General features: G+C 56.8%; 1 protein-coding gene across 3 annotated transcripts; it reads left to right on the forward strand.

The window, feature by feature from the left end:
- Positions 1-5,022: 5,022 nt before the first annotated feature.
- Positions 5,023-15,360, forward strand: LOC133385700 (ankyrin repeat domain-containing protein 50-like). 3 transcript variants are annotated; one of them, XM_061629263.1, is made up of 4 exons: positions 5,023-5,408; positions 7,049-7,547; positions 10,175-10,407; positions 10,929-15,360. In XM_061629263.1, the coding sequence occupies exons 2-4, from the start codon at positions 7,156-7,158 to the stop codon at positions 13,943-13,945; spliced, it is 3,642 nt and encodes a 1,213-aa protein (XP_061485247.1). In that variant the 5' UTR covers positions 5,023-5,408; positions 7,049-7,155; the 3' UTR covers positions 13,946-15,360. The 3 variants fall into 3 exon arrangements, with proteins under 3 accessions (XP_061485247.1, XP_061485249.1, XP_061485250.1); XM_061629265.1 differs by lacking the exon at positions 5,023-5,408 and adding an exon at positions 5,421-6,915; XM_061629266.1 differs by lacking the exons at positions 5,023-5,408; positions 10,175-10,407 and having other exon boundaries at positions 7,483-7,547.
- Positions 15,361-21,391: the final 6,031 nt, after the last annotated feature.

The raw sequence follows: 21,391 nt of genomic DNA on the forward strand, positions 1-21,391 counted from the left end.
CGTAGGCTCTGAGCTAGAATTAGAAACTGGGCGACTGATTCAGTGGTACGCTTGTCTATATCAGACAGGAGATGGTTCACTAACCACTTGGTGGGCCTGCCAGGAAAAGCTTCGATACATGGCGAAATAAATCTGGCACGTACATCTTTATATAAGTCACAGGTAAGAAGAAGATGAGCAATTGTTTCTACCTCCCCCTTCTTGTAGATACAGAGTCGTTTTTCATATGGAGTTCCTTGAAAGCGGCCCTCTAAGAGCGCCGAGGGGAGGCAGTTGAATCTAGCCCTGGCAAACAGATGACGAAAACTCGGTATGGTCAAATTGGCAAGATAGGCCATGGGTTTAGGGAATGGAGGGCTTAGGCCAAAATAGAAAGGGGAACAAGTTTTACGAGCCCTGGCCATTGAATAGTGGAGGGCTATATCCTTGATACGCTGGCCAATAGTGTGATTAGCAGAGTCAAGATCCATAAAGGAAAGCAAATCCAGTGATAGGCCAAGTAACTTTACTTTCTCATTAAAATTTTTGGACCAAGAGCTGAGGTGAGGGTCTTTCCAAATTAAATTTAGGTAGCCTAAAGAATGGGCAGCATAAGCAGCTTTGGTCCAGAATCTGAAAGCATAAATCCAGGCAGAGCATTCAGTGGAATTTAAGCCCGCTTCGAGGCGGAGGCCAGCTGCTGAGGCGCATTGAGTCATTCTAAATATAGAACGCAGGAAGATCGAAAGTATCGATTCCACTTTGGCATTAAAGCTAGAAACCCATAATGGAATACCATAGAGGAGTTGAGGGAGGATTTTAGCTTTAAAAGTCTGGAGAGCAGCCGGGATATACTGGCTGCCCTGGGTAGAAAAAATCGAAGAATGGCCTTAGAGGTGTTACGGGCAGTTTGGACTGCAATTCGGATGTGTGTAGACCAGGAGAGTGTCGCACAGAACAAGATCCCCAGGTACCTGTACTGTTTGACTTGATCAGTCTTTTGGCCATTTATTACCCAAGAATGGATCGCAGAGCGCCGAGAGAAAGCCATAATTTTTGACTTATTGAAATTGATGGTAAGGGAGTTTGCGTCACAATAAGTCATAAAAGCACGTAAGAGGCGTTTTAGGCCAATCTTCGAGAGGGACATTAATACAGCGTCATCTGCATAAAGCAGTAAAGGACACTTAGTATCGGCCAGTTTGGGAGGATGGAAGTTATCAGCAAGGCAGTATTTACTCAGATCGTTGATAAAAAGATTGAATAGGGTAGGGGCCAGTATGCATCCCTGACGTACTCCTTTTGTGGCAGAGATAGGATTTGTCAGACTACCATCCATGCCACATCGCACACGAAGTGTTGTGTGCTGATATAAAAGGCTAATCAAGAACAAGAGTCTCTTATCAATTGATGTCTGGGATAATTTAGTCCATAGTAATTCTCTCGGGATGGAGTCAAAGGCAGTCTTCAGATCGATAAAGGCAACATAGAAACCATTACCGAAAGAGCATCTATACTTCTCTGCCAGATGGTTCAATACTGCACAATGATCAATAGTAGATCTGCCCTTTCTAAAACCAGCCTGCTCTCGACCCAATATATCCTCTTCCTCTATCCAGGTCAGTCTCACATTTAGAAGGTTAGCGTAAATCTTTCCCACCACTGACAGAAGCCTAATGGGTCTATAGTTGGTGGGGTCGTCCCTATCCCCTTTTTTATATACTGGGATAACAACCGCCTCAAGTCAAGCTTGGGGAAACTTGCCCGTTAGGTTAATCAAGGTGAAGAGGTTGGCCAGAACTGGGGCCCACCAGTCTATACGTGTTGTTATCAGTTCAGGAAGAATTGAATCAATCCCTGGGGCCTTACCAGTTTTTAAGGACTTAATCAATGTAACTATCTCGGATTGTTCAATTGGGGGCCAAGCTGGCAACGCGCTTATGTCTATAATAGTTGGCACACATGAAGAGTAGTCTGAGGAATTTGCAAACAAAGCAGAGAAATGGTATTCCCATATAGCAGGCGGGATGTTACATTGGGAGTTAGAAGAAGAGCCCAAGGCACCTGTAACCAAGGACCAAAAGAGCTTGGAGTTATTATTTAAAGAGGCATTTATTAGAACCTTCCATCGCTCTTGAACATCTCGTCATTTTTTGCTAGCAATCAGTAATTTATATTTCCTTTTAATAAGGTAATATTCCAATGGCAGCGTATTTACATTATCGTTTCTATATCTGATATACACCCTTCTCAATTGGTTCTTAGCCTCATGACAATCCTTGTTAAACCAGCTAGAAGTTTTTGTCCCGAGTGTTTGAGAAGAAGGGGGTGGTGGCCTTAAGGCCGTCTTCAGGGCCGAGGTCAGAGTAGAATAGACACATAAGCCAGCCGAAATTTCACTAGCATCAACTAATCGGGACCTAAGATCCAAGCTCGAAGGAGAGTCTAAGAGGTTAGACACCTTCTCAGCGATCGCATCCGACCAAAAGACTCTCTTATAGGAGGAGTCAGGTGCCTGGACCTGATAAATGAGGATTTATCTCTAGGTGGCCTAACTCAGGTATTCGCAGGGTAAAAGTTAAAGGTAAATGATCACTTTCAAATCTCGCGCCAACTGAAAAGTTGCAGATTAAATTAAAGAGAGATTGGGAAATAAGCACATAATCCACCACACTACTTCCATGGCTAGAGATGAAGGTGAATTCTCCAGGATTGTCAACTTTTGTATGGCCATTAAGAATCGTCAAATTTAAACGGGCCACTAATTGAGTCAGGGAGGTTCCCGCGTAATTCACCTTTAGATCCTTGGAAAATCTGTCAAACCTAGGAATAAAGTTGTCTGTATCTATTCCTCCCCATAGTTTGGATAAGAAAAGGGCATTGTTATTCGGGGCAATTCTGGCATTGAAATCTCCCATTACAATGGGGTATGCCCTAGGGTATAGAGCTTCTAGTTCAACTACATATTTTTCCAGATTTTCCCAAGACGCTATTATACCACGTTTGTGAGGCGAGGGCGGGATATATACATTAATTACTAAAAGGGTGATAGTTCTAAACTCCCAAATAGACCAAATTAATTTCCTGACTTGGAATATAGCGGGGTGGACGTCTAAACAAAACTGTCCTGGGTTCAGGGAATTTTTGGGTACCCATGATGTGATATTTATACAGGAAACCTGGTCTTGTAAAAAAATCTATGTGAATGGTTTTTCAGTATTAGAGTTATTTGCTGAGCCCCCTAAAGGGAAAGGCAGGCCCAAGGCAGGCTTAGCAATTCTGGTTTCCGCTTCTCTACATATGAACATGACAGCTTCCGCCATGCAGAAATATTGCAATTGCGGGATTAATTGAGTTTTATTTATTTAGTTATTGTTTTAATATATTTTACAATCTGTTTTTATGATGGTTTAAAGTGTTTTTAGTGCTTTTGTTTGCCGCCCTGGGCTCCTACTGGGAGGAAGGGCAGGATATACATTTAATGAATAAATAAAGAATAAAGAAGAACCGCCTTGAGGGTTTGGCCCTTCTTTCTGAAGCCCCCTCCCTCTTCCCCTGCAGCATCTTCCCACCCACCCCCACCCCGTCCTCAGGGTTTGGCCCATTGGTTTTGAGCTGTGTTTCCTTCCCGGAGACTTTGTCCAGAGCGTCTGTCTGTGTCCCAGTTTGGGGCCAGGGAGCTGAGGCAGAGGCAGGCCACCCTCCCTGGCTTGGCCTGAAGACCAGAATCCGGGCCTGCCATCACCTCTAGGGCAGACAGGATTTTGTAGGGCCCTGCGCTGTGTCAGGGAGATGGAAGGAAAGGAGCCAGGACTCTCCCCTTGATGCAGCACAAGATGCGAAGAGGGTCAGCAGAGAACGACCAGAGGTCCAGGCAAGCCAGAAGGGCTGTGGAACTCACCAGCACTGGATTCAAGGACAACAGCCAGGAATACAACTAGGTCCAAAAATCAATTTCCAAAAGAGTTTCCTTGAGGAAAGAGTGATTTTGCTTTCATGCTCAGGGTCTGGAATATTTTATTTATTTATTTATTTTAGTTTTATACCGCCCCATAGCCGAAGCTCTCTGGGCGGTTTACAACATAAAAGCAATATACCATCACATTTGGTACAATTGATAGTAAAAGAAAACGAATATATCACATTTTAAATAAACATAGCTGAACAATAAATCACAAGCAATATACATATCTTCAAAAACAAAATATGACAATTATAAAAATATCTAGACAAAAATAAAAGAAAACCATACATCACATTATAAAACATAAACCAAACAATAAATCTCAAACAATATACAGTTCATCAAAAGCAGAACAAGAGTAACAATTGTAAAATATGTCTAATAACAGTTATAAAATACGTCTCAAAGTTTTCTAGTGTCCCGTTGTGCTTCTCCCCACCTAACCACCATTTTCGCAATATGTTGCAATGACTATTCTGGCCTCGGTTTCCTACTTAACTGGAATCCTGGAATCTGTGAAGGTGCCACAAGACTCCACAGGGGCCTATATTTTGAAACACCAGTGTTTTTTTTGGGGGGGGTAGTTTGATTGCCCTGCCTGGGAACCTCCCCAGTTAACTAAAATCACCTACAGAGGCTCCACTGGTTGTGCCATGGTCTGAGGTGCCCATTAGCTGGCATCAACCAGGAAGAGGCCTTTTCAGTGACCCCCCCCCAAAAATAGGGTTTGCACCGACAAGTGATGCAAGTTTAGTGCATGCTCTAAACTTCATTTCCTCAGAGCTTTTGCTGCCACTGAAGGGTGCAGTTGTTTATTCTACTGTATTTTAATCTGTTTACGTGCGTTTACAAAATGTCCTTGCACTCTCTTTTATGAGATTGTTATACATCTCCTTATCTTAACAAATAAGCTAAATGAACGAACATTTCGGGGCAAATCAGATTCTCCCCAAGGCCCGGCATTTCTCACCCGAGGAGCGATTCCTTTGCAGACTCGGCTCCTAATTCCTTGCTAGAGGCCTCCCCCCCGCGCCCCCCCCAGGAAGAGCCCCAGCCTCCGCAAGTGGCCCGGAGGGAGGGAGGGACACTTCCGTCCCCGCCGCAGCCGAGCCGCCCCCTGCAATCCGGGCAGGCTGCCCTGGGGGCAAAGTGGCTGCCTCGGAAAGCCCAGTGGGAGGGCGGCTTTACTTCCCAGTAACCCCGCGCAGGAGAGAGGCCGTGCTTCGCAGAGGCCGACCCGGGAGGCTCCGGGGGGGGGGACTTTGGCGCTCCACACGTGCTCAGAGGGGCCCTCGCCTCCCACCGCCTGGCCTAGCACCCACAGAGTCCCGTTGCCGCCGCCCGTGCGGCGGTCCGGAGGGAGGGGGGAGGCGGGGGTCCCGGCCGGCCGCCTCCCCCTTCCTGTCTCCGGGGCGGAACGAGCGGAAGTTTGGCGGCTGCCGCCCAGCCCGCCGCGGAGGAGCAGGTGAGGGAGTGGGGCGCCCGGAGGGGGGCGGGGGAAGGACGTGGTGCCTGCGGGGGGGTCCGTCCTCCCATGCGGAGCAAGCCCAAGAGCCCCCCGTAGCCTGCCCATTCTGCAGCCCCCCGACAGGCAGGCGCCCGCTTCCGGAGCCTGCCCCCAGCTTAGGGCACCGCCTGCACTGAGCCCCCCCCGAATGGTGCCCCGCTTCTTTGCTTCCTCCCGAATGCGAAGGCAGCGGGGGCGGGGAGGAAAGGGCCTTTCTCGGCCTCTCTTCTTTTACTCCCCCCCCTCCACGGCCAGCGCCTCTTGCTGCTGAGCTGAGCTCTGCCTCCCTGCAGGGCTGGCCGGGCTTCTTGTTGCCACCCCCCTCCCCGCTGCCCCAACTCACAAACAAACCACATGGGCTCCAAGGCGCCCCGGCGCCCCTGGCTGTGGGGAGGGGGCTCTCAGTGTTGTTGAGGGAGGGACTCCGCTCGGCCTCGCTCGGCCTTCCCGGCTCTCGTCCTCTACCTGGCAGGGGGGCACCAGGGTGGCCCACCTGGCGGGGCTGTTGGGAGGCCTGGCGCAGGTGCACGCGGCGTGATTGGCCAAGCGGGACGGTCGCTGGGCCATCCTGGCGCCTTCCTTGCAAAACGCCTCCCCTCCCCGTGGGGAAGCAAGCCAAAGACTGACACGGCCTTTGCCCATTTTACAGCTTTCAAGCGAGGAATGAGGCTGGCCGCAGCGGAGGGCCAGGCACTCTGTGGCTCCCAGGCTGTGTGTGTAGGGGGGGGGGGAGAGAGGACTCTTCCCTCTGGGAGATCCTGCCTGCTTGAGCTTGCAAGGCGTTCTCTTCCCAGCACCCCCTCCCCCGCCCTGGCTTGATGCCCCTTGATCCTCTCCCTCCTTTGTGTGGGGCAAGATGCGATGAGGCTTGCCCAGGCAGCCCCCACCCTTTCCTACCCCCGCATTGTGCTTTCCCAGAAAATATAGTGGGGTGACACGGGGGGGGGGTGTCTCTCTGCAAAAGGGAGGCTGAGTTGGCCTGCCTGGGCTTGATGTGGGGTGGGTGGGACTGCCCTTCTTCCTCCCCTCTTCCTCCCCCCTCCAGATGCACCACTCCCCCTTCCTTCCTTCCTTCCTTCCTTCTTGGCCCTTGCAGGGAGTGGAGCCCTAGCTCAAGGCATGTGGGCTCAGCGTGGGGGTAGGACGTTCTGGTTTCCTGTGGGCCTCCTCTATAAGGCCAGCAGAAAAAAACCCCGGTAGGCGGGCGAGGCCGTATCCTGCTCACCCCCTTGGCCCTGGCCCTGGCTGGCTGGATAGGTGCACCCTCAAGCTCTGCAGCAAGAGCAGCTTGGGCAGGAGGGGGTTACTGGCCTCACCGCCACAGGGCTGGCCCTGCTCAGGGTGTGGGGCTGATGAATCAGCATCCGCTGCTGTTGCTCCGGCTGCGCTGCCTTCTTCTGGAGCACCTTGTGGCTGGCGCGGCTGGAGAGAGCCCGGGAGGGGGAGGAGGCACGGAGCAGCGAAGGTTAGTGATGGGGGGCATCACTGGGTATTCAGGGGGCCGTGGGTGCTGTGGGGTTGAGGACGGCTCAGCCACCAGGTTGCCGGACCAGCCAGCAAGCCGTAGGGCTTAACATGCTCTCTCTCTCTTCCCCCAGGCCTCCCCCCGCAGCTACTTTCCAGGCCCCCCACCGGCTGCCCTCGGAACCCGTTCTGGCCCTCCCTTGGCGCTGCCCCTTGGATTCCGCCATGCCCCCAGCCTGGCATGGAGCCCGCCGGGAGCCTGCTGCAGGGCAAGCCCTTCTACTGCCGGGAGTGGGCGCTGGGTCGGCTGGCGCTCAGTTTGGAGGGAGGCGGGGGGGTGCTGGTGACAGGGGGGCCTGGCAGCGGGAAGACGGCGCTGTGCACTGAAGCGCTGTGGCCGACATCCGAGTCAGGGCGCCGGGGGGGGCTGGGCGACTGTGCCCTGGCCTGGCACTTCTGCCAGCCCCACGATGGCACCACTTGCTCCCCACGTGGCTTCCTGCTCAGGCTGGTGGGGCAGATCAAGCGCTGCCCGCTGCTGCCCGGCTACTGTGAGCGCCTGAGCCAGGCAGATGCCCAGCATGCCCTGGAGACCGCAGAGTGCAAGAAGGACCCAGATGAAGCCTTCCGGAGGTAAGGAGCTCTCGGACACCCCCCCCCAGCTCTGCCCTAGGCTGCCCAGAAGCTCCGTGTCCTTCTGGAGGTGCATGCTGGTTGTGCCACTGCCCAGGGGGCCGGATCTTCCCAGCACTCACCCGAGGGCAGCACCTTCCAGTTGCAGACAGGAGCCACGTTCTTGCTGCTACGACACCAAACCCTCTGCTCCGATGCCTGCCATTTGGCCCTTGTCTGCCCATTAGGAGATGGACGATGGCATTGCATGGCGCTGTTGGAGGGTTTGCCAACCCCTGTGGTGCCCCCTCCAGGCAACTCTGCTCCTGTTCTGGAGAGCAAAGGAACCAAGGAAGTCAAAAGAGCCAGGGGGCTGGAGCAACCCCCCTCTCCTGCCGAGGAACGGTTGCAGCATTAGAGGCCTTGCAGTGGGGGAAGAGGAGGAAGGAAGCGGGGGGGCCACCACGTTGGACAGCTTTGAAAGGGGATAAGAAACAAGCAGAGCCTGGCTGCTGGATCAGGCCAGTGGCCCACCTAGTCCAACATCCTGTTTTCAGTGGCCAACCAGTTGCCTCAATGGGAAGCCCCCAAGTAGGACCCGAGTGCAAGAGCAACTCTCTCCCCTCCTGAGGCTTCCAGCAACTGGTTTTCAGAAGATACTGCCTCTGACTGTGGTGGGAGACACAGCCATCGTGGCTAGTAGCCGCTGAGAGCCTCTCTTTCTCCATGACTTAGCTTAATCCTCTTTCGGTGGCCGTCTGTCCGCCCTCTTTCCTCTCGCTCTGCACACTTATGGATGTGAAAGTTGGACAGTGAAAAAGGCGGATAAGAGAAAAATCAACTCATTTGAAATGTGGTGCTGGAGGAGAGCTTTGCACATACCATGGATTGCGAAAAAGAGAAATAATTGACTGTTGTTCTTGTTATGTTGTTATGTTATGACAACAGGATGCTGGATGAGATGGGCCACTGGCCTGATCCAGCAGGCTCTTATGTTTTATACCATTTATTTATTTATTTGATTGATTGATTGATTGACTGATATCCCGCCTTTCCTCCCAGCAGGAGCCCATGGCTCAATCCCCCGGGCAATTAAATGGATGTGACAGGAGGAGCAATCATCTGAAGTTCCTCTTCCTGTTGTTGTTATGTGCCTTCAAGTCGATTACGCCTTATGAATCGGTGACCTCCAAGAGCATCTGTCATGAACCGCCGTGTTCAGATCTTGTAAGTTCAGATCTGTGGCTTCCTTTATGGAATCAATCCATCTCTTGTTTGGCCTTCCTCTTTTTCTACTCCCTGCTGTTTTTCCCAGCATTATTGTCTTTTCTAGTGAATCAGGTCTTCTCATGGTGTGTCCAAAGTAGGATAACCTCAGATTCATCGTTTTAGCTTCTAGTGACAGTTATGGTTTAATTTGTTCTAACACCCAATTATTTGTCTTTTTCACAATCCATGGATGTTCAGAGGTGGTTTACCGTTGCCTTCCTCTGAGTCTGGATGCCTCTTAGTCTGGTGTCTCAGCTTTGACCATTCTGCCTTGGGTGCCCCTGCTAGGAGTCTAGCCTCCTGGTCTAGACTCCTGACGGCATTGCTCTCAGCTTCTTCAACACTCTCAACCCCCCTCACCACATTAAGGTGTGCATCCTATAGGGGGAATTGACTGTTAGGACATATTAAACCAGAACTGTCACTAGAAGCTAAAATGATGACACTGAGGTTATAGAATAGAATAGAATAGAATAGAATAGAATAGAATAGAATAGAATAGAATAGTAGAGTTGGAAGGGGCCTATGAGGCCATCAAGTCCAACCCCTGCGCAATGTAGGAATCGAAATCAAAGCATTCCCGACAGATGGCTGTCCAGCCGCCTCTTGAAGGCCTCCAGTGTCGGAGAGCCCACTACATCTCTAGGTCATTGGCTCCATTGTCGTATGGCTCTAACAGTTAGGAAGTTTTTCCTGATGTTCAGTCAAAATCTGGCTTCCTGCAACTTGAGCCAATTATTCCGTGTCCTGCACTCACACTTTGGACACATAATGAGAAGACCTGATTCACTAGAAAAGACAATAATGCTGGGAAAAACAGAAGGGAGTAGAAAAAGAGGAAGGCCAAACAAGAGATGGATTGATTCCATAAAGGAAGCCACAGACCTGAACTTACAAGATCTGAACAGGGTGGTTCATGACAGATGCTCTTGGAGGTCGCTGATTCATAGGGTCGCCATAAGTCGTAATCGCCTTGAAGGCACATAGCAACAACAACAAACACGCTTCTGTAAGACATCAGTGGTGGAGGAGGAGGCGGCAGCTACCAATGGCTACTGGCCACGACAGGCATCTCCTCTCCCTGCTCTCTGGCTGCCAGCTGCTGGGACTGGCAAGGAGGGCAAGTGTGCTGCGTTTTGCTCAGGTCCTGCATTGGGCTTCGCATCATGCTGGGCATCTGGCTGGCAGCTGTGAGGACGACAGGATGCTGGACTAAACGGGCCCCCGTTGGGCCGATCCAGCACCCGCAGGGCTCCTTGATGTCCCAGGGTGAGGTCCCACAGGCCGGACAAGCAGGCTTTGCTGTGCTGTTTGTCCCTTTTCGGGCCTGTTGGGAGTTGCTCGTTTGAGCTCTGGAATCCTCTTCCTCTCCCCCGCAGGGCTGTGCTGCTCCCCTTGCTGGACTTGCCTCCTCCCATGAAGCCCCTGCTGCTGGTGGTGGACGCCCTGGATGCAGGCAAGGCTGAGCGCGAAGAGGAGCGAGCCCCTCCTCCAGGGCCCAGCCGGACCATCGCCCAGCTCCTGGGGAGCCACCTGCAGCTGCTGCCCCCCTGGCTGCTCCTGGTGTGCACTGCCCGCTCCCACAGCAAGGGGGTGCTGCGCCTCTTTCCTGGTGAGGGGGAGGGGAGGGGCAGACCAAGGGGGGGGTGCCTCAGACCCAGGCAGGCAGCTCCCTGGCCATGGAGGTTCTCCAAAGCAAAAGCCTGGGAGCTCTTCGGAGGCGCTTCAGCGAAGACATTTTCACTGGAATGGGCTGTGGGTGGCTGCACTTGCACCAGAAGCTTGGTCCAACTTCCCCTTGCCCTGTACGGGTGATGGGGGGGAAGGGGCCATGTGGGGGGGATGTCGCTCCCTTCCCACTGTGGTCCTAGCCTCTGTTCTCAACGAGAGGGGGCGGGGCGGGGCATGCATCGGGAATCTTTTCTGACCGGGGCCTTTCCAAGAGAGGAGAGGAGAGGGCAGAGAGCCCCTGTTGCCCCCTGGGCTTCTTGGGCTGCACTTCATGGGGTGGCCCAGCAGGAGACCATGCGGGGCAGAGGGGGGTCCTTTCTTTTGTGGATTAATCACCCCTTCTGTTGGCCACCCTTTCGGGGAGGGCCTTTGGCGGTTCTTATCCTTCCGTTTCCTTTGCAGGGTTCCGGCGGCTGTGCCTCGATGACCTGCGCTGGGAGCCGGTGGTCTGTGACATGCAGCAGTACATCCTGGCGCGGCTGGATCAGGAGGAGGCTCTCCGCCGGCACCTGACCCGCGACACGGCCGAGGCCCTGAGCCAGCTGCACATCAAGAGCAACGGGTGCCTGCTATACTTGGAGCGGGTGCTGGATGGGGTGGCTGTGGAGCTGGTCACCCTGCGCGAGGTGCGCCACATTCCAGGGACGCTGTATGGACTCTACCTCTGGCTGTGCCAGCGCCTCTTCCCTGGCCGCGAGTTTGCACATGTCCGCCCTCTGCTGGAGGCCCTCCTGGCTGCCCCCAGCCCTCTGGGGCCTGCGGAGCTCTATGCGGCCGTCTGGACACGCCACCCGGTGCCCCAGAAGGAGTTTGAGGCCTGGCTTACCGCCCTGGCACCACTTCTGTGCCAGAGACCCCCTGCCGGCGGCGCCTGCATTCTCTTCCATTGTAGCTTTGCTGAGTGGCTCTGCGACGTCAAGCACTGCACCCAGAAGTACCTCTGCTGCCCAGCCCGTGGGCACGCCTTGCTTGCCATGAGTGCCTCCTGCCGCGCGCCAGGGCTGGTCGCTGGGCAAGTGCACGAACTGGCCCACCACCTGCTCTGTGCTGAGCTGGGCATGGAGCCCTGGCAGCTGGCCCTCTGGCTTGTGTGGTGTGGGGCACCTGTTGAGGGCTGCCTGGAGTTGGACGAGATGCTGCTGCCGTTGGAGCCAGCGGTGCTGGAGCTGTTGGTGCTGGCGGGGGCTCGCCTGGGGGCCCGGGGGCCCGGGCCCTCCCTGCAGCAGGTGCTGGAGCGTGAGGATTCGGTACGGCTGTTGCTGGAAAACGGTGCCAGCGTCAACCAGCGTGATGTGAATGGACGGACTTTGCTGGCGAGCGCCGCCCACAGTGGCAACCACGAGGTGGCTGGGCTCCTCCTGGCTCGTGGGGCACAGGCAGAGGTCCCAGACCGGCACGGGCAGACACCCATGACGCTGGCTGCCCGCCAAGGGCACACAAAGGTCTTGCTGTGTTTGCTGGCCCACGGCGCCAAGGTTGACCGCCCCGACCGGGAAGGGTGGACAGCGCTGCGGGCAGCTGCTTGGGGGGGGCACAGCGAGGCCGTTGGCGTCCTGCTGCATGCTGGTGCCAACGTGGACTGCGCTGATGCTGAGGGAAGGACAGCACTGAGAGCAGCTGCCTGGGGAGGCCACGAGGACATAGTGGCCACGCTGCTGGAGCACGGGGCTGACATCAACCGAGCAGACACTGAGGGGCGCACGGCACTCATTGCTGCAGCCTATATGGGCCATCGCGAGATAGTGGCGCGGCTCCTGGCTCACGGCGCTCACGTGGACCATGCAGATATGGATGGGCGCACCGCACTTTCTGTGGCAGCCCTGTGTGTCCCAGCTAGCCGTGGCTATGCCAAGGTAGTAGAGCTTCTCTTGGATTACGGTGCCTCTCCGGGACACGCAGACCAGGATGGCATGAACCCATTGCTGGTTGCTGCCTATGAAGGCCACGTAGATGTGGTGGAATTGCTGCTGGAAGCTGGTGCGGATGTGGATGAGGCTGATGCTACCGGCTGCACCCCTCTGCTGGCTGCTGCCTCCATGGGCCACCGAGCCGTGGTGGACACGTTGCTGCTTTGGGGTGCAGCCATTGACGTGCTGGACAGCGAGGGCCGGACTGCTCTGGGCATGGCTGCTGGGCAGGGCAGCGAAGCCGTGGTGAGAGCTCTGTTGGAGCGCGGCCTGGATGAGAACCACCGGGACGGGCTGGGCTGGACCCCGCTGCACTTGGCTGCTTGGCAGGGCCACGCAAGGACCTGTGCTGCCCTCCTGGAAGCGGGGGCCCGCGTGAGCGAGCGGAACCGAGACGGGCGGGTCCCACTCATGCTGGCCGCCCAGGAAGGGCACCTGGGCGTCGTGCAGCTCCTGCTTGACCGCGGCTCCCCCATCGACCACCAGGGCTACAACGGGCTCTCGGCCTTGGCCCTGGCCATGCTGGGCAGGCACTCGGCCACGGCAGAGCTGCTCCTGAGCAAGGGGGCAGACGTGAACCTGTCTGACGCTGAGGGGCGGCCTATGCTCTACCTCCTGGTGCTGGAGGGGCGCGTGGAGATGGCAGAGCTGCTGCTGGAGAACGGGGCCGGCCTGGAGGGTCGTGATGCCCGAGGGCGCTCCGCCTTGCATGTCGCCTGTTGGCAGGGCCAGGTGGAGGCCACACGGCTGCTGCTGAGCTATGGGGCTAATGTGGATGCCCTGGATGAGGAGCGCCGCTCGACCCTCCACTTGGCTGCCTGGCGAGGCCATGCCAGGATTGCCCGCCTCTTGCTGGAGAGCGGGGCGCAGCCTGACCATGCCTGCAACCAGGGGGCCACAGCACTGGGCATTGCAGCGCAGGAGGGCCAAGCGGGCGTGGTGGGAGTCCTGCTGGAGCACGGGGCCAGCCCCAATGTGCTCGACAGGGCCGGCCGCACCCCCATGCGCATGGCAGCCAAGCAGGGGCACCAGGCCGTGCTGCGTCTGCTGGAGGGTTGTGGGGCCTCCCCCGTGCCAACCTCCCCGCAGCTGGACTCCTCCAGCAGCTCCGCCAGCAGCCCCGTCCCACCCGGCAAGCGGGGCAGCTCCCCCTCAGCCTCGCTGGACTCCGCGAGCGAGCACTGCAAGTCCCGGGTCTCCCATGGCTCATCGGGGGCCACCGGGGCCACCTTCCACTCCCTGGCCACGGCCCAGACAGTGCCGATTGACTGCCTCAGCTTTGCCCAGCAGGTCCAGCAGCACTCACTGCCCCGCCGGCGCCAGGCACCCCTCTTGCCTGTCCACTGCCCGCCCACCCCCTCTGCTGCTCAGGACAAGCGCAACGGGGACCCCAGGGGACCCCTGATCTCCATCGACACCCTGGATCCCCACCTGCACCTGAAGGCAGCCATCAAGTTGCAGTTCGAGGGCCCCACCTGTGGCTACGAGTACAAGCAGGAGACGCCCCTCTGACAAGCTGTGGGGGCATACCGGAGGGGAAGAGGAGGGGGAGGTCTCATCTTTGCACAAAGTCCCTGCAGGCCTCTGTTTGGTGATGGTTGTAGGGGGTCACCCATGGGACTAAATGGGCCTAACCCTTACTGGCAGGGCCATGGGGTGGTGGTGGCTCCATTTGCCCCTGAAACTTCTGCTGGAGGGGCATTCCAAGCACACACATTCTTGGCAAGGGAGTTGTGGGGAGAGCCAAGCTTTGTCCCTCTGTCCCCCCATCTCCCCTCCAGTTTCTTTCCAGGATGGAGACTGGGAGGTAGGACTCCACACCCCAACTACAGAGCACAGAGGATCGTGACCTGGGGAGATGGGCAGGTTGGGGAGGAGGCTATGTCCTTGGGGAAACTTCATGTCCCCCCTAAGCCGCCTCCTGTGGCTTCCTGCTGTGTGCTCTAGCGGGGCCGCGAACTTCAGGCGGTTCTTATGGAGAGGCAGCCAGAACAGACAGATGCACACACCTCCCCCCCCCAAGACATCCCTCCTTAACTTCTGTAAGCTTCAGCTATGGGGCAGTGAAATGCAGGGGAAAGGAGGGATGTGGAGGTAGGAAGGAAGGGGCTGCACAGTGTGTGTGTCTCTGCCTGGCTGAAGGTGAGTGCAGGACTTGCCTGAAACATTGCACCTCCCTGCCCCCCCCCCCAAAAAATCTGCCACTTGGATCAGGCAGGTCTGTAAGGTGCTGGTGCTTGCTGTGCAGTCTGATGTTCTGCAGAGGGGCAAGGCCCCCAGAGGGCCCTTCCTCAAAGGGTGTCGTGCTTTTGTGGTGGGCGACATACAGAAGAGCAGGCTGAGCCCCCCTAAGGTCCCAACTCTGACACTGGAGGGGGAGGGGGCAGCAGCAGCTGTCCATGAAGGGGGCTCCAAGACCAAACACCCCCGGCTGCTTCGTCAGGTGCAGATTTGCCACCCTCTTTCCTTAACCCCCCTCCCCCCGGCCACATATCAGCCAAGAGTGACATTGCCACCTGCTGAGGAAAGCACAGAGAACATTTCCTGCTGCCCCCCCCTGAAGAAAATGCTCCTAGGCAACCTCCCCTTGGGTCCCTATCCTTGGGGGGCCAAGGCCTTTGGGTGCTCATGGGCTGGCTCTGCCTCCACCCTGCCCCCTGGTGCTTTGACCACGCTGCTGCCTTCATTTGTGTCGTAACCACTGAGTGAGTGGCTATAGGTGACTTTGGAACCACTGGATACCAAAAATGACGGGGAAGGGGGCAGCCCCCTGGTGCCTCCCTCCAGCCCCTGGGAGCCAACACAGCCCCCTGGCCCACCACCCTAGACCACCAATGCTGACTGTGGCCCTTGTTGCTGCAGGGCTACCTTGTGGCTTGTGTGGATTTGCAGAATTCCTGGCATCAATAAAGGTCCAACTCTGGCAACAGTCTTGTCCTGGCATCTATTGGGGAGGCTGTTTGGAGGAGGGGGCCCCCAAGGGCTGATGGCATCCTCGTGTTCCCTTCCCCCACCGCCGCCACCATCTCCTCAATGCCTGTCTTGCCCTTCTGGAATACAGCGAAGCCTCAGTTACCGACATGCATGAGTTCCTGGGCATGACTTTTTTCACAGACACTTTGGTACCAGAGGTAGGAACAGCATACAAAGAATAGGGATAGGTTCCTACACTACAAATAAGAAGAGCAATTCAACGTATTTCAGCAAACTTTTTATTCAAAACTAACAAGGTGCATGTCTGACATGAAACAACCAGGTCAGGTCAGCCTTGCATACAGACTCCTGGAAGGCTTCTTCCAAAATGCATCCAGGGATGCCTGCCTTGCCTTTTTTTTTTTTATCGTGGAGCATCTTGCTATAGCAATCTCAAGCTTTAAGCACAGTTCCCTCTGTATACTGGAGCAGGCAGGCAAGGGACAGCCACCGCCACCACCCTGTGCTGGGTATTTATTTATTTAATTTAATTTATATACCACCCTAAGCCAAAAAGGCTCTCTGGGCGGTGTACATAAAAGATAAAACAAGCAAAATATATAAATACAGTAAATATAACAGAATCAAAAGTCAAAACAACAACCAAGCAACATCAAAATATAACAATAATAAGATACTGTTTAAAATACACAATAAAAACAATTATTAAGATACATTTTAAAATGCCTGGGAGTATAAAAAGGTTTTCACCTGGCGCCGAAAAGATAGCAGCGTCGGCGCCAGGTGTACTTCATCGGGGAGACTATTCCACAATTCAGGGGCCACCACCGAGAAGGCCCTAGTTCTGGTCACCACCCTCCGAGCTTCTCGATGGGATGGCACTCGGAGGAGGACCTTAGATGTCGAGCGCAGTGTACGGGTAGGTTAGTATTGGGAGAGGTGTTCCACCAGGTATTGCGGTCCCATGCCGTGTAGGGCTTTATAGGTCAAAACCAGCACTTTGAATTTAGCCCGGAAACAAATAGGAAGCCAGTGCAGACAGGCCAGAACGGGTGTTATATGTGCGGACCTTTTGGTCCACGTCAGTAGTCTGGCCGCTGCATTCTGGACTAGCTGTAGTTTCCGAACTATCTTCAAGGGCAGCCCAACGTAGAGCGCATTGCAGTAGTCCAACCTAGAAGTTACCAGAGCGTGAACAACTGAGGCGAGGTCATCTCTGCCACCCTCCCCTACACTGGAGCAGATGCATCTGCAGTAAACGGTGCTTTCAGGGCACCGAAGCACTGTTTACTGTGGAGATGCCTGCAGCAGCTGCAGTCTGGTAGATGGAGTCACATTCTGACTATGACAGAGTGTGTGGTGCAGCATACAAGACTTTGTTAAAAGGAACTGCTTTCTTGGGAGGATTTGTTACCTGAGGTATTACTGTAGCCATAAACAGGAACCCAGGAATGGACCACCGCAGAACTCTCCCATTCACCGCAAAGGGGTCCTGCTGGATGACGGAGGGGGGGAGCAGCCTGGGGTGGATCTAGCCCAATATCCCATGGGGGAGCCGGAAGTTGCCCTTAACCAGGACAACCTCTTTGTCGTCGTCCCTGTGTATTGCCTCTATCCCAGACGGAGGTGGCTCTCACGGGAGCTTTTGCCACGTGAACTCTTCTGAGCAATCCCAGCCCCTCCAGATGCCCTTAGGGGTCCCACCCGCTGGCTTTGGAAGCAGCCGCCTTCCCCTGCTTTCCCGCTCCCATCTGGCGGCGCCGGAGCCGCCCCCTTGGCACCACACCCCCAGATCTCAGCAGGGCGCGTCTTCCACCCAGCCGCTTTTTATACCTTCGCTTGAATTTTGTCTCCGCCCCCCCCCCAAAAAAGGTTTTTGTGGTTAAAAGAAGCGGCGACAAACACACTACCAGAGAGGACGTGGCCCTTTTAATGTGTCCCCGCCCGCCAGGTTCGTTGGGGGAGACTTCTCGCAGCCCCCGCCCGCCTTGAGAGAGTTTCCCTCCCTGTCGTGATGGCCGAAAGGGACGGAGCCGGCTGCTGCTGCTGCTGTGGGCAGCCCCATGCCCCCCCGGGGGCGCAGAAAGCGGGGGGTCGGAGCGAGAGATTGCAGAGCCTTAGAGTGGGGGCGATGATCCCACAACAACCTTCCAACCCCCCCCCCGCAAAGGCTCTTAATGTGAGTTGCCCTCATTTTCCCCGCCCCCGCCAATTTGAAAAGGAAAACGGAACCTGGACTTTGGGGGAAGGGGGGTCCCAGCACACACGCACGCTCCCTCCCCTTCTGCCGCGCCCCCCACCTCCGGGCCTTTGGGGCGCTGATCACCAGTACTGGAAGGTTTTCAAGCAATGGTGCATGCTGTCAGCCACCACCAGATGGCGATCCCCGAGCAGGGCGACCCCGCGGGGGCTGCTTAACTCCTTGGTTGCCACAGGCCAGCCCTGCCCCTGCCGAGGGTAGCAGAAGACGGCGTGGGAGTGGCGCCCCCAGTCCGCTACCAAGACCCGGCCTGCCTCGTCCAGGGAGACGCCCCATGGGTTGGTGAGCAGAGGGGGTCGGCTGTGGACCCCCAGCACCCGCAGGAGCTGCCACTTGGAGCCCAGCACCTTTACACAGCAGCCACCATCCAGCCCACGCTCGGACACGGCCACCTCCCCGTGCCTGTTGGTGGCCACAAGATAGGGCTTACGGAAGCCCAGCACTACGTCGCTCCGTGCCAGCTGCCCCCCCCTGCTGGCCACCAGGACATGCAGCCCCCCCAGGCGAGTGTCGGCTACCAGGAATCCACCCCGGGGCCCCGCCGCGATGCCCCGAGGGCTCTGGAAGCCCTCGCTCAAAGTTTGCAGAAGGACCCCCCGGGCACTGTACACCTCCACGCCATGCCAGGTGATGCTGGTTAGGGCCAGGCAGCCGCCCCTGCCCCGGGCCACATCGAAGTAGGCCTTGCCCTTCAGGGGGAGCACCTGCCGGGCCCCCCCCACCTCCTGCAGCCGCCGGTTCCCAAAGTCCACCACGTAGAGGGAGCCGCTGCCACCACTACCGGCAGCAGGAGCCGCGGCACAGAGCCCATGGGGGAGGCAGAGCTGCCCTGGCTTGCCGCCCCACCCACCCCACTGCCCCACCAGCAGGTTACAGGGCAGAGCTGCTGGGGCACACTTGGGGGAGCCTGGCGCCCCCTGGGAAAAGGGGGGGCTCCGCTTCTGGGCAGGAGGGGCAGCTGGTGCCGGCTGCTGAGCCCCTCTGAGGAAAGGGGCCAGATCCCAGCCAGGGGAACCTGTCTCTGCCAGCTCCACACAGCTGCCCCCCAGGCGCGCCCTCCTGCCTTGCATGGCTCTGCGCAGTCTCCCCAAGGATTCAGCGGATGCCCACCGGGGCAGGGGCTCCCTGGCTGAGGGCACCCGGCTGCCCAGCACTGCCACCTCCCTGAAGCGCCCCAAGGCCCCAACCTGCCCCCTGCAGCCATCAGAGTTGTCTTCGTGCACCCAGATGGCCCTGGCATGGAAGAGGGTGCCAGGAGCATGGGCCAGGTGGAGGGGGCCCAGGGTTCCTTCTGCAGTGGGCCGGCCTGACACTGCTGCTGACCTGCCCACTTTCTCAGCCACCGCCGGGCACCTCCCTGGCCTCTCCCCGGCACTGGAAGAGGCAACAGGCTTCATGGTGCCTGGCAGGGATCTCTCCCTCCCAGCCACCTCCTCTGGGGCCCAGTTTGCTCCCTCAGTGCCTGGCAGGGCTCCTCCTTGGGCCCCCCTAGACATCTCCCCTCGGGATGCCAGGCCGGCCTCTCGCTCAGAGGTGTAGGTTTTGAGAGTGGGGTGCTGATCGCTGCCCACAGTGGCCTGATCCCCTTGGCCAGCGGCCCAGATGCTGCCGCTGCTGCCTCCGCCGTTGCCGCCCACCTCAGGCGAGATGGAGCCCCTCTGCCCTTCGGGGGTCCTGGCCGGGCTCTTGCACGGAGTGAGGCTCAGGACCTGCTCCTCCAAGCGGAATTCCCCCAGGGCTGCTGGAGCCCCCTGCTGGGGCACAAAGTGGGCCCAGGTCAGCTTGAGGGCGAGGCAGGTGGAGGAGGTGAGCAGCTCTCCTGCCTTTTGGGCTAGCTCCAGGGCCTGCGCTGCTGCAGGGGTCGCTAGAAGACAAGTGTGAAGGCTGCCCAGCTGGTGCCACAGGGCGTGGATCTTGGCTGTGCCCGCTTGGCCCGCCTGTTCATTGGCCTCTTGTATGCTTGCCAGCTCTTGCTGCAGCCGCAGCCGCTCCTCCCGGGCCTTCGTCCACAGCCGCTCCTCCTCCTGCAGTGCCGCAGCCAGGGCCACTTCCAGGGAGCACTGGGCATCGGCCAGGCCCTCCAGCTGGCACTTCCACAGGGCCCTCAGACAGTCCCGGGCTTGGCTGAGTGCGCGCACCAGGGACTTGTGATCCAGTGGAGGCAACGCCATGTTCCAGGAGGGCAGGTGGCCGAGGGCGTGCTACCTGGGAAGGGAGAGAGAGAGGGGAGAGCACCCCTGTGAAGGCCAGGCCACACTCGCCTGTGTGAAGCCAGGGCTTGGCTGGCAGGAAGGGGGGGGCAATATGGCAGGAGGAGGAAGTAAGGATAGAAATATGGGGAGGGCTTGGAGGTGAGGGAGAGGCCCTGGTGCCCAAACAGAAGATTCCTGTTGGCTGCACAGGATAAAGAGCGGGTGGCCTCCTTTTGGGGAGGGGAGGGGCTTGTGGCAGCAGGAGGGACCTTCGGGAAGCAGAATGCAAGATGGATGGATGTCGGAGGCAGGGCTTTGACCCTAAGGGCCACTTCTTAAATTACTCTTTGGTCAAATATGGTTATGTTGTTTTCGTGTCAAACTGGTTGCCTTCCAGTATTGATCATGCTTCTGGTTTTGGAAATCCTCCTTTTTAAAAGACAATTCTGAAACTGAAGAATTCTCAGTCTGAGAACGGAAGAATCGCGGAGGGAGGGGGGCAGGGGCTTCATGGCTGAAAGTTCCACCTCTGCCCACTGTTTGCTAGTAGCGTAGTCGCAAATTCAGAAGTGCAGGGTCCCTTCATGGTTGTCACAGCCACGACCCTCCCCCCCCCTTTTTGTTGCGGGGTTGAGAATGACATCCTTGTGAATGCCTTTTCCTACAACAACAGACACACCTAGGAGCCAATAAGCAGGAAAGAGGAGTGTTAGCTACTGAGAAGAGTCTTCTGGGTGGCTGACACACACCCTTTCACTCTGATTGGCTCCAATCAGCAGGAAAAAATAAGGAAGCATGTTAGAAGACTCTTCTCAGTAGCTAACACGCTCCCCTTTCATGCTGATTGGCATGATTCGCCAGGGACCCTCCCCCAATTTGATGGTTGGGGCTCCCTGCCCTCCCCCTGCTAAGCAGCCCCCCTGCCACAGCTCCTGCAACTCCAGGAAGGTCTCGGGTTGAAACCTGGAGCTTCAGTTGCTGCCTCAGGTGGCCCCATAAATATCTCATGAGCTGCTGAAAGAGTCTCTTCACTGCACCGCCTCTGCCCCCCCAGCCCCCAGCCTGGCCAGCCTTGCATTTCAGTCCTTTGGGGCAGATCCGCAGGGCATATACATATACAGAAAAAGAATTGCCGGGGTGGGGGTGAGAGCTTCTGCAGGAGGGAGTTACTGAGGAGACAGCTGGGGTGAAGGTAAAGCACCCCAAGACCTATAGGGTGTATGGGTCCCAGCTGGAGAGAAGGGCGGGAGGGGTCCTCAGGGCCCTGCAAGGCACTCACCTCCCCCAGCTGTTGGCAGCAACAGGAACCGGCCTTGGCCTTCAGGAAGGGAGCTGGGCATCAGCCGGGTACAGGTGAGAGAGGGAGGGTGGAGGGAGGGAGGAGTTGGATGGAAAGTGCAGGTGGGGTGGGGGCGGGAGGAGAGTCGTCATCTGATACAGGAGGCTTTGTTAGGTGCAGGCGGACAGGTTGGCAGCAGCGGCTGAGAAATGCAGAGCAATGTCTTCTTCCTTTGGGGAAAGGAGGGATTATGGCCGAATGTTGCTCAGTCCTCCCTTGAAGGCATCTGAGTG

The sequence above is a fragment of the Rhineura floridana genome, chromosome 5, assembly GCF_030035675.1.
Source record: "Rhineura floridana isolate rRhiFlo1 chromosome 5, rRhiFlo1.hap2, whole genome shotgun sequence".
Classification (NCBI taxonomy): domain Eukaryota; kingdom Metazoa; phylum Chordata; class Lepidosauria; order Squamata; family Rhineuridae; genus Rhineura; species Rhineura floridana.